This window comes from Astatotilapia calliptera, chromosome 10 (assembly GCF_964374335.1).
Source record: "Astatotilapia calliptera chromosome 10, fAstCal68.1, whole genome shotgun sequence".
In the NCBI taxonomy this organism is placed as follows: domain Eukaryota; kingdom Metazoa; phylum Chordata; class Actinopteri; order Cichliformes; family Cichlidae; genus Astatotilapia; species Astatotilapia calliptera.
Genome location: NC_137431.1, coordinates 8,917,329 through 8,929,285, shown reverse-complemented (window position 1 = coordinate 8,929,285; position 11,957 = coordinate 8,917,329). Strand labels below are relative to the sequence as shown.

At 39.3% G+C, this 11,957-nt stretch overlaps 2 protein-coding genes across 3 annotated transcripts; both read left to right on the top strand.

Annotated features, from left to right (window-relative positions):
- The first annotated feature begins 3,396 nt into the window (after positions 1 to 3,396).
- Positions 3,397 to 6,459, top strand: gjb1a (gap junction protein beta 1a). 2 transcript variants are annotated; one of them, XM_026182627.2, is made up of 2 exons: positions 3,397 to 3,533; positions 5,585 to 6,456. In XM_026182627.2, exon 2 carries the CDS (start codon positions 5,599 to 5,601, stop codon positions 6,319 to 6,321), a length of 723 nt encoding a protein of 240 aa, XP_026038412.1. In that variant the 5' UTR covers positions 3,397 to 3,533; positions 5,585 to 5,598; the 3' UTR covers positions 6,322 to 6,456. The 2 variants fall into 2 exon arrangements, with proteins under 2 accessions (XP_026038412.1, XP_026038413.2); XM_026182628.2 differs by lacking the exon at positions 3,397 to 3,533 and adding an exon at positions 3,908 to 4,169 and having other exon boundaries at positions 5,585 to 6,459.
- Positions 6,460 to 8,196: 1,737 nt separating this feature from the next.
- Positions 8,197 to 11,944, top strand: gja2 (gap junction protein, alpha 2). Its single transcript, XM_026182626.2, has 2 exons — positions 8,197 to 8,544; positions 10,421 to 11,944. Exon 2 carries the CDS (start codon positions 10,472 to 10,474, stop codon positions 11,528 to 11,530), a length of 1,059 nt encoding a protein of 352 aa, XP_026038411.1. The 5' UTR covers positions 8,197 to 8,544; positions 10,421 to 10,471; the 3' UTR covers positions 11,531 to 11,944.
- Positions 11,945 to 11,957: the final 13 nt, after the last annotated feature.

Here is an 11,957-nt window from a genome sequence, read left to right as displayed (position 1 = left end):
TTTCCACACCCAGAAGGTTCTTAAAGGGCTCGCCGGACACTTTGAGTAATTTGTTTGCCATGGATGCTGCGTTTAGGTGCAGTCGGAAAACACAATTACACTTCCAGACAGGCGGATAGGGTGTGCTCCTGCAGTCAGGGTTAAGTACAAGAATTTTGCTTGTGCAAGCAGATTCACGGCACTTAGCTTACACTGAGGTGTTACCGTGACAGCAGTCAGAGAACTTATTTAAATCCCACTCTGGAAAAAAATGTACATGCTGCCCTTTCTGTTTATGGCATACAGAGAGCAACATAAGTCAAATTCCTTGTTTGTGTGCACAAACTTGGTTAAATAAAGACGATTCTGATTCTGTAGTAAAGACAGTGCCTAAATATACCAGTCTCAGCATTTCCTTGGTTACTTGTTACTGCAACTCCTCTGAATCACTATAATCACTTTTGTTATATGTGCAGACATGTTTCTGTCAGAAGATGCCTGAGCTGAGGAGTTAGAGGCTGGAGCGAGATTGCTTCAAGGGCACTCTCGCAATCTAGAGTGTAACAGGACTGAGCTAATGTACAAATCTAGGGAACTTCTACTTTATATTTCCCCCTGCAACTGTATTCTTTTACTCCGGCACACTTCAGAGGAAAACACTGAAAATTTCATCTCCCTGCTTTTACCTAACAGCCTTCGTTTTTGGAACAAATCCATTATTTGTGTATGTATGTATGTATGTATGTATGTATGTATGTATGTATGTATGTATGTATGTATGTATGTATTATTGTAGAGTAAAAATCGAAGAATATTTTTAAATTTGATTGAAATTTGATTTTATCTTTGACTGCCTGAGGATAAGAATAAAAGAATCAGATGATGATTCTGATGATGATCAGAATCGTCACGATTAAATATAAAGAAATCATCGGCAGCTTTCAATGGCAGAGATTTCTTACAAAATTGTCTTGTTCCCGTTATTCAAACATTTTTTGTAATAATTTTGAAACAAAAAACACTCTGCGAGGCTGTCACGTTAGACACAGTATATTGTTTATTTCTCCAGATCAAACGAATTGTCCTGGCGGTTAAAAAAACAAATACTCAGCAGGTGAATGAGCCGTATACAGTACACAGTGCAATGCTCTGCTTTTTATGTTTACTTTTTTACATTAACGTTTAAGATATAACAATCTAATGTTATAATGTTTAACAATGCAAAGGCCCAATTGCCTAAAATTAATTTTCAATTTTTGAAATGTTGAGGCATTATTTTTCATTTACTAAACTAAATTAATTTAAGTTAATTTAAGTTAATTTGTAAATTTTTGTAGTAAACTGTAAATTGTAAATATTGTAAAACTTTTCTTCTGTCATTTAATGGTCGGGCGTTGTACAGCTACAAGCATTTCACCCCCATGTCATACTGTGTATGGTTGTGTGTGTGTGTGACAAATAAAATTTGAATTTGAAAAATTTGAAATGATCCTGCGTCATTGCTTACGTGTTAATTATTAATCCTGCTGCACTAACGCTTGAAGACCTGTAGATGTCAGCCTCCAGATTCAATTGAAGCAAGCTTGCTAATGCACACATACACAATTTCAGTGCTTTGTTACATTAAACCCTACAGTTGCATTATAAGTACACAGAATTTAGTGTCTGCGTCTTTGGGGCTTGATCGGTTTTGCTTGATGTGCAGTTCAGCTGAGTCACAGCCTGTGTTTCTAATGTCAACACCGGGAGTCTTTGTAGAGGTTACAAGACAGCATCGTGAAATCTCTCTGCAGCTGCGTGGAAATGAAAAACCACTTAAATCAACAGTACAGCAGAACCGAGTTATTTATAATATGTGCAAAGGATCCGTTCATGATGACTGTCTCCTGCTTTGTGACATGAAAACAGACCATGCAACATCTGGTTGGAATCAAGGTCCAGGAAATTAATAGTAGCGTATTGATCCTTTGAGTGTGGTCCGAACGCCAGATATACCGTAGCTAACTAAAATGAAAACAACATCTAGACTTTTGAAGGAAATTTCTGAAACCATTTTGCGAATATATATATATGGTGTCTGCAAAACAGCGAGGCAGCTGCTTTCAAAAAGTTGTGTTTTTTAATGTAATACTTCTGCTGATTATCCTAATTGTGCATGCCCTTCATACAATGATAATTAAAAAGAACATTTTCAAACAAGAAAAACCAAACTGAAACATGAACCCCCTGGAAATGAACTGAATCTGAAGTGACTTAAAAACAAAAAGTCAAAAGGCTGTATATATTTCAAGTTTTGCGAGTTTTTGGATTCACAGTACTTTTAACAGTATATTGTAAAGGGGGAAAAACTACTACTTATGGGATATATTAATATGCCTAAAAAATATGTGTCAGAAATTGCACCTTTATAGATTTCCTGACACTAAAAAAGGTCAAATGAAAGTTCAGAGTAAAGGTTAGAAGGTAAAGGAGATTTAATGTGATAAAGAAAACATGTTGCATTTGATGCAGTTTTAATTGGATGCATGGCACAGGTAGACTGGCCATTGGAAAATTGAAAACTACATCCATTCGGGTGACTTTTACTAGAATTCAAGGGTTAAAGTTTATTTTTGCTAGTTTAAGCATCATTTCAACATTCCCAGAGTCTTTCCCTTGGTGCCAAGGTTTTTAAAGATGTCACTCACCCACAGTTTCTCTCATACTATGACACAGAAATGCAGATACATGACAATACATTTCTCTTTGTTTGTTTTAGTTATCATAGCCAACTAAATGGTCCTAACACTGACAAATGATGACAAGTGATGTCATGAAATATAACAGCTGTCTCACTAATGATTAAAAATAACTATAAACTAGTAAAAATGACTGAATATTATAATGAATAGTTTGTCATATTCAAATCAGCTCTTTTGGATTTTAACTGAGACAAGAAGTGAGCTCAAAAAGTTACTCAGTTTGAAAAGTTGCCAGTTTTTGCCCCATCTGTGAAAACGCCTCAAAATGGATTCAGTTTCCCTTGAGTACACAGTAAACGCAGTCACTGGCTGGTTCAATCAGTGGTTTAGCATTAGGATGTAAAGGTCGAGAAGAAACACTAGATGAGAGTCTGATTCTCAGGATAACAAACCCTTGTCCTCTTATCTTTAGATTTTGAGTCTCATTCTTTGTTGAAGACCTTTATGTTACACTCAATATTACGTCAAAACCACCCCCCACTTCCTCTGCTCAGCAGCATACTGAGGACAACATGACAGACCACAGTCCCCACACAGATTCTTCAGCTGGGCAGAAATTAAAACGTTTGATCTGAATTCTGAAGCTGTTTGTTTGCGCTGCCTAAATGGGGCTATTGTATGCAAATTCTTTGCACAGAGGCATATGACCTCCCCAGTGCAGGGCAGTGGCTAGTGTGAGGGAAATCATTAGCAATGCAAAGTCATGGTGCTCTGATACTCTTGTTCACAGTCAAAGACTGGAAAAAAAAAATCTGATCTGGTGATGCTAACTTAAATGTTTCTGGATGCACTTTATTTGCAAGCAGAGCTAAGGTAAGTTCATTTTATTGATGGCTTTGTTCCTACATCATGTGGCTGCGCGGATGGACAGTTTAAATAGTTTCTTTTCAGCGTGTTCATTTATTCTGTGCTCATTGGCAGATCATGCTTAGCTGTTAATGTCACTTCACACTATATTCACAAGATATGATTAGGATAAAAAAGAAAATGAGACTCTTTTCCAAACATGTTCTTTTTGAGAGTTCGTCCGAGAAGTGATGATCAGACAACATTATTTATTTGCAGACCTTGTTAGTTATTTCTATCTGCCTGATCAGTGAATTGTGTGAAAACCTTCTGAGCTAAGAAGCAGAAGAGTCCTTCTATGTAACTTATCAACGTCCTTTAGGAGCACAAATGATTTTCCTGCCGGTGAGTGGAGACTATCCAAGAGTCTGTTAATCCAGCTACAGTTGCTCATTTTGCATGCAACACCATGGCTACTGGTGAAAGCATGTCACATGACACATGGTGCCAGACCTCAGTATTGCACTCTTAAGTGGGCTGCCAGCTGCAGAGGGGGGCAGAGAGGCTTTTTTCCTTCTCTGGACTCACATCCATGCCAAACCAGCGGGTCAACATTGTCCTCCACGCTGCCTCCTATGCCTCTTACACCTCCAGCTGAGCCCGGTAACAACTCCAACATTTACTCTAGACTCAGACATAACAGAGCAATCAGTAATGATCAACACCAAGGGGATCAAACATGCTACAATTTAAGACTAAGAAGAATCATAGGCGTAAAAAAGAAAAAGCTGTGATGTACTCATTACTATTAATTTACCAAGTCCAGCCAAAGTGTGGCTGCACCATGTGTTCTGATTTAAGTCAAGTGTGCAGGTTGCTATTATTTAAAGTGAATAAGTAAGACAGTATTGTGTTTATTAAGTTTTAAGTTTGCTGTTGAAAAGTGAAACTGAAAGTCTCCTTTGTGTCTGACTTTGACATTCAGGAGAACTTTTAGAGAGTTATATTTCCTGCCTTTTTAATCTAAAGTATTTTTTTCTTGTTCTAAGTTTGATGCATAGATCATTTTCATGTGCATAATCTTTTACATAATATTTCCTGATGATTTTCAAGCAATAGTTTTAACTTAAGTGTCACTCTAACACCTTCAGAAAGAGCTGATGCATGATGATGTGTGCAAATTGTTTTCTCATAATCCATATATATTCAGTTTTATGTCACAGAAGGCAATAAGTACAAACAATCCTCACAACAGAAACTGGAGGGAGATTTTCTGCTTTTAGAGAAAAAAAAAAGCGCTTTTTCACTCAGAAAATTAACCGAATGATCAACAAATCAATTATTTCGTGAAGCTGCTGTTGTGAAGTTTACTTGTACTGAAGGGCCAGTAATTTTGTGCCTGTTATGTCACAAGATGGGATTTGTTAGTGATTTTTTTATAAAGCAAATTTTTAAGTATTTTTAGGAACTTCAAGGGAATTTTGGTTAAACATGCAAGAGTCCTGCAAGTCCTGAGGAGTTAATGTGATGAAGTAATTTATACATCAGGGCAAAGGGAGGATATACTGAACAGAAACACAGGGGGACTGATCCCGGGTAAATTTGCATCGGTCAACTCTCCAGAGTATAGCCTTACACACGGGATTTACTGTACATCATTTGCATTGCTTCACTTGCTAATTTTTGGTTCTACTTTTTTGGAAACAAATTGTCCAAGTGAGAGCTTGGCAGACCTTTTTTTAAGATTTAAGAAGCCTTCATTTTTGCCGAATGGCTACATGCGAAGAAGACAGTCTTATTTGAATGTCTAATCTCAAACAGTAAGAATTATCAAAAGATCAGATCAGAGAAACTCTTGTCATAGCAGCATACATGTAATAGACAACAAAGCAATAACATAAAAAAGCAGAGAAATATAAAAATGAATATAAAAAAAGAGATGATTTTTATCTTTTTTTTATCATTTTATGGTTTGTTTTACATTATTGTGTTGATTTGCAGTAAAATTATTTTACAATAAAAAAAATTTAATTACAAAAAAATGATATCATATGATTTTTGTGTTTGTTTGTTTTCAGACCCGGAACCAAAGATGAACTGGGCATCATTTTATGCTGTCATTAGCGGTGTGAACCGCCACTCCACCGGCATCGGTCGAATCTGGCTCTCCGTGCTCTTCATTTTCCGCATCCTGGTCCTCGTGGTTGCAGCCGAGAGCGTGTGGGGCGACGAGAAGTCTGGCTTCACCTGCAACACGCAGCAGCCGGGTTGCAACAGTGTCTGCTACGACCACTTCTTCCCCATCTCCCACATTCGACTCTGGGCACTCCAGCTCATCCTGGTCTCCACTCCTGCCCTGCTGGTAGCCATGCACGTTGCCCATCGGCGTCATGTTGACAAGAGGCTCTACAAACTGTCGGGCCGGTCCAACCCGAAAGACCTGGAGCAGATAAAAACACAGAAGATGAAAATCACTGGGGCCCTGTGGTGGACATACGTCATCAGCCTTTTGTTCCGTATCATCTTTGAGGTCACTTTTATGTATGTGTTTTATATGATCTACCCTGGTTACAAGATGATCCGGCTGGTGAAGTGTGACTCCTACCCTTGTCCCAACACGGTGGACTGCTTTGTGTCGAGACCCACAGAGAAGACTGTCTTCACCGTGTTCATGTTGGCTGTGTCAGGTGTTTGTATTCTACTCAACATTGCCGAGGTGGTCTTCTTGGTGGGGAAGGCTTGCAGCAAGCATTTGCACAATGCTGGAGACTCGACTATGGGGGCTTGGATCCAACAAAAGCTTTGCTCATTCTAACAAAATGCACAGCAGCACAAAGGAGACATATAGTCAAAGGAGCTTGCAAAGAAAAGCGTCTGGACTTCTTTAAGTTGCTTGAAGACGTTTCACCTCTCATCCGAGAAGCTTCTTCAGTTCTGAACTGAAGAAGCTTTTAAGTTGCTTGAAGACGTTTCACCTCTCATCCGAGAAGCTTCTTCAGTTCTGAACTGAAGAAGCTTTTAAGTTGCTTGAAGACGTTTCACCTCTCATCCGAGAAGCTTCTTCAGTTCTGAACTGAAGAAGCTTCTCGGATGAGAGGTGAAACGTCTTCAAGCAACTTAAAGAAGTCCAGACGCTTTTCTTTGCAAGCTCCTTTGACTACGATGACCTGGATGACTGAGAACCTTCACAGACAAAGGAGACATATAAGTGACCATTTAGGTAACAACTACTGATTAAACTTGTGAGGTTTATATCATGGCGATGCTTCACCGGTTCAAATGCAGAAAGCCAGCAGTTCATGTTTCGACAAACATTTCTAGTTATAATGGATAGCTTGGTGTTTGTCTGACTGCAGATCAGTTAAAAACACTTAATAAACCAATATTTCCACTGACCACATTACAGCCTTCAGCTATCATGGATTTGTTTTAATCTTTATCTTGAAATGAAACTATAAAAGCTGCCCAAAGTCATAGCAAAACTTCCAGTTGGTTGAGAAAAGTGTATTGTGGGCATGGTCATTAATAATATTTTGTTATTTATGTGACACATAATCACAAACACTGATGTGAGTGAAATTATACTAATACATGCATGTAGTAAACATGTTGCATTTCATATGTATTGAATGGGGCAGTCACATTATTTGAATTGGCGGTTCAATACTTTCACTTGGAAAGACAGTAATAGAAAAAAACTTGAATTGCATTTTTTTGTGTGAAGCTTTCTTAACATGGTGATATTTCTATTTAAATGTATTTATTTTGAAAGTGGAATGTTTCTATGTTGTCCATACACAACAGAATAAAATCAACCAGACTTTAAACTAACTGTGCTGTTTTTACCTACTCGGTTAAAGGGGATTTGTTCTGACACATAACAGATTGAAAGCTGTTTAAGCGTACTCTGGCAGGACTTCCCGGCTCTGTGGAAAGGTGATAGAATAAACGACCAGCGGGCGGTGGTTAACGATAGGTACAAATAAAGCTGAGGCCACAGAGGTGCCGGTGTCAGAAATGTGACTGAGGGAAACAAAATATGTGAACGAAACATCCTCATGCATTTCACCCCATCAACTCCACCGTGTGTGAGATCTTCAAAGTCACCTGCGAAGAACTGTCTCAGGTGTTATTGGTGTTGGTGTTATCAGTGGACCCACCATATAGGAGTTTCAGTGTGTGGATACCCCCATAGACAGCTGAACCTGCTGTCCCAGAAAAATGAGGTTGTTTCTCTTTTTATGGAAACCATCACCACACATTATTCAGGAAGGCAAATTAATTTACAGTAAAATGGCTTTAAGTGTGCTTATTTTGCAGATGGCCTTCCGCAAAACACCCCAAGTGAAAGTGATTTTAATCCAGTATGTCTTTTTTCACAGTGTTATTTTGTGATGAGTAATTGTACTTGTGTACAGGTAAATAAACTTCTGTTGTCTTTTCTGATGCTTTAATAGAGGGATCTTAAGTCTAAATAGCATAATTAGGTTAGTACACCATCCTCTGTATGCAGGCATAATTTTTTCAGGTATTACTCCATGCAGTCTTCCTCCGTGTAGCACTGAGGGATGGCTCTGTGCCATCTAAAGCTCATCCACGCAGTCATGGGTCAGATCACCATAAAAGTGGCAACAAAACCACTCCCTTCACCATGAATTATATTTAGAGCACAGTGGTATGTAGGCTTAACCTGCATCCTCACTGGACTCCTCAGCTGTCACTCAGTTCAACAGAAACACCTCTTGACAGCGAGGATTTTAGACTTTTCTTCTCACAGGAATGTTTTCATCTGTGCTGAGACAAGACAGGAATGTTTTCATCTGTGCTGAGACAAGACAAGGGGTTTAGCTGTGGTGGCTTGTTGAGGACTGGGCATTGATAAGGTCAGAGTAGGAGGGAGGGCACCAAGCAGAATCCCAGAGAAAACTGCCTGAGAGAAGTTTATCTTTGGTGCTGCAGTTTCCTCAGCAGCTCAGGAGAACATGGCCTCGCTGTGAAGTGAAGAGGTCAAGTGACTGAAAGAAATGAACTTTATCAGGTAGGTCTTTCTTAATCTTTCTGGGATGTTACTATTGCTTCGCTAGCAGAATTATTATGAAGAAAAAATATGAAAGGAATTTTGAACAGAGTGAAAGAACTCCACATTCAGCTGTGGTAAAAGAAGTTGATCCATGTGACCATGTGACCATATGGATTTAAATTTTTTGATTTGTTTTTTGATTTTTTTAAAATAATCACTCAGGACATTTTTAAGTATTTTTTTCAAGTTTATTTCTTTTCTAAACCGTAACAAATATGATATGAGATCTAAACTAGACACCTAATTCTGGAGTCGGAGTACTGTGTCACAAGATCAGCGTCGATCCTGAGAGTCTCACCCAGGCCGCTCCGGGGCTATCTCTCAAACACAACCATCTGTGTCCCTGCACTTTTTATCAGATCGTTCTGACAAACATTTATGAGTACAAACGGGTGAATTCATGATCAGCATTCTCTGGGGAAAGTTGAACGTGGGATTTCTCAAGACCAATACTAAATGGATTCATCATACTATATGAATTAACTACATATCTAAACAGTAAAGCAATCAAACAGTTTACACTGAATGTGTGTTTTGTTTTGTTTTAAAAATTAAATGTGTTTAAAATGTAAAAACCTTGAGATGAATCAGTGACATTAAAACTGCACTTGACTGATTTTATGTCGTGTTCTCACATTTAAATGTGTGGCACACTCCTCGTCAGAATTTTTAAAACGGTTCATTAAAAAAAGTCTGAACTGCACTAATAGCAATGTTATCAGTTAGTTATCCAACATGGTATTGTATACTGCAAAGTACAAGTATGACAACAGAGGGGAATTTTAGATTTACATACAAATCAGACTCATGTGCCCTTGACCCTGTGCTATGGTGGATTATTGTGCTATACACAATAACATGAAAAGGAAAGTTCTGATAGGACTCTATGTAGTCCTGCAAAAAACTAAATGCACCTTCCCTATTTCCACAGGAACTGAGAAGGTAAATAGCAGCTAGATACTACTAATAATACGTCTTTAAATGAATAACTAATTAAATAATCATCAGCAAGTGGGACCACCTCTGTAAAAGTAGAGGTTTTGGTAGTTTTAACACAGTGCCACACTTCCCTGCATGCCCAGGTGTCAAATGTGAAATTTTATGATATTTCATTTAGAAAAGGACCAAACTTGCTTGAAAGGAAAAAGCCTTTCTGCAAAGAACCTGGCAGCATGCCTTAGGTTTGCAAAGTTGCATCTTTGCAAACCTAAGCAAAACCCCTTATACCAGTTGTCAAGCAGTGGTGGAGGGGTGATGATTTGTGCTTGTTTAGCAGCCACAGCCTCTGAGATCCTTGTAGGCACTGAGATGACCATGAACTCCTCTGTATACCAAAATATTCTAGTGTCAAACGCGAGGTCATCTGCCTGACAGCTAAAGCTTAGCTGAAATTGGCTCATGTAACAGGACGATGGCTTATGCAGTCTCCATATTATCTGCATACTGCCATGCTCCCATTTCTCTACACAGAAAAATATGTTTACCTGAAGGTAAATTAAAGAAAGTGGAGACAATACATATTTCCTCATATAGAGATTTAGAATTCTGATTAACATATAAACTATTGTATGAACAAAACAAGCTGGTGGGAACGTTTCCTGAGCCTTATTCTAATTTTGCATGTGCAAATATGACAGCTAACAATCACCTTATAAAAGTCCAGTCAGTCAATCAACTAATTTGTAAATATCATCATCATTTCATTTACTAAAGCTTATCACGTTGTTTTTATGGTAATAAGTGGTGATATGGTATGGTAATAAGTTACTTGACAGGTTAAGTCTGCCATATTACTTAGTTTATTCAAATAAAACATTTCCCCCTCTACTTACAGGCCTTTCTTCTGGTTTTGCCAATAAAGCTGAGGGGACAGTTGTAAGACGGTATGGCTGACTGGAACTTGTTAGGGAAGCTGCTGGAAAGTGCTCAGGAACACTCCACTGTAGTGGGTAAAGTCTGGCTGACAGTGCTGTTCATCTTCCGCATCCTGGTGCTGGGGGCTGCTGCTGAGAAGGTGTGGGGCGACGAGCAGTCCAGCTTCACGTGCGACACCAAGCAGCCGGGTTGTCAGAACGTCTGCTATGACACGACCTTCCCCATTTCTCACATCCGCTTCTGGGTGATGCAGATCATCTTTGTCTCCACGCCCACTCTCATTTATCTTGGTCATATCCTTCATTTGGTCCGCATGGAGGAGAAGGAGAAGCAGAAACAAAAGGAGCTTGAAGACCAGCAGCAAGTATTCTGCCATAAGGACAAAAAGCCCTCAGTTAAAGACAAACAGGGCCACGCACGTTTACAAGGTGTGCTACTGCGGACCTATGTCTTCAACATTATTTTTAAGACCCTGTTTGAGGTTGCGTTTATTGTAGCTCAGTATTTTCTATATGGGTTTGAGCTCAAGGCCATGTACACCTGCGACCGCTGGCCTTGCCCAAACATGGTGAACTGCTACATCTCCCGCCCCACTGAGAAGACAATCTTCATCCTTTTCATGCTGGCTGTGGCCTGCGTCTCACTGCTGCTCAACCTGGTGGAAATGTACCATCTAGGTTTTACAAAGTGCCACCAGGGTCTTTGTTGCAGGAGTTCAAAAGCCGCACGTGAAGGTTCCAAAGCCCTGAGTGAGCCGGTCATGCCCTTTGTCCCAAACTATAACTACTTTGGAGGTCATTCTGCTGTGCCTGAACTTTTCCCTACAGACTCAAAGTACAGCATGCCAGAGCCAAACTCTGCTTACAGCCCCTACAACAGCAAGGTGGCCTACAAGCAGAACAGAGATAATATGGCCGTGGAGAGGAAAGGCAAAGCGGAAGAAATTGATACAAAGGGGAGAAAAATCTCCAGTCCTGTCCTTGAGATGTCCATCGAAAATCAGCGCAGAAACAGTCAGTCAAGCAAGCACAGCAACTTCAAGAGCAGGATGGATGACCTGAAGATCTAAGAATCTACTGAATATTAATGCAAGAAGACTCAGGAAAAACTGGAGACACCAACATGTAATAATATGTAAAATATGAGTGTGAAAGACGTTAGAAGAAAAATGAGGTAAACACAAAGCAGATAAAAGGCTGGAAGCCAAGATTTAAGAGCACTCAGGGAGACACGCTGGAGGCAGAGCATGTGTAAAGTATTGTGATTATCATGTGAAAAATAATAACAGCAGGCTTCAGTGAAAACATCTTACTTCTACTTAACTTCAACTGGAGGTTGAAGCCGTTTCTTAGATCAGATAATCTCCTTATGTTAGTAACAAGGAAGCTCATAAGAAAAGAGCAAGTGTTTAGAAAGCTGGTTTAACCTCATGACACTATTTTACTTTGTTTCCACTCTGAGTCTGACAGATACATGACCAGGGGTCTGTTCTTCGT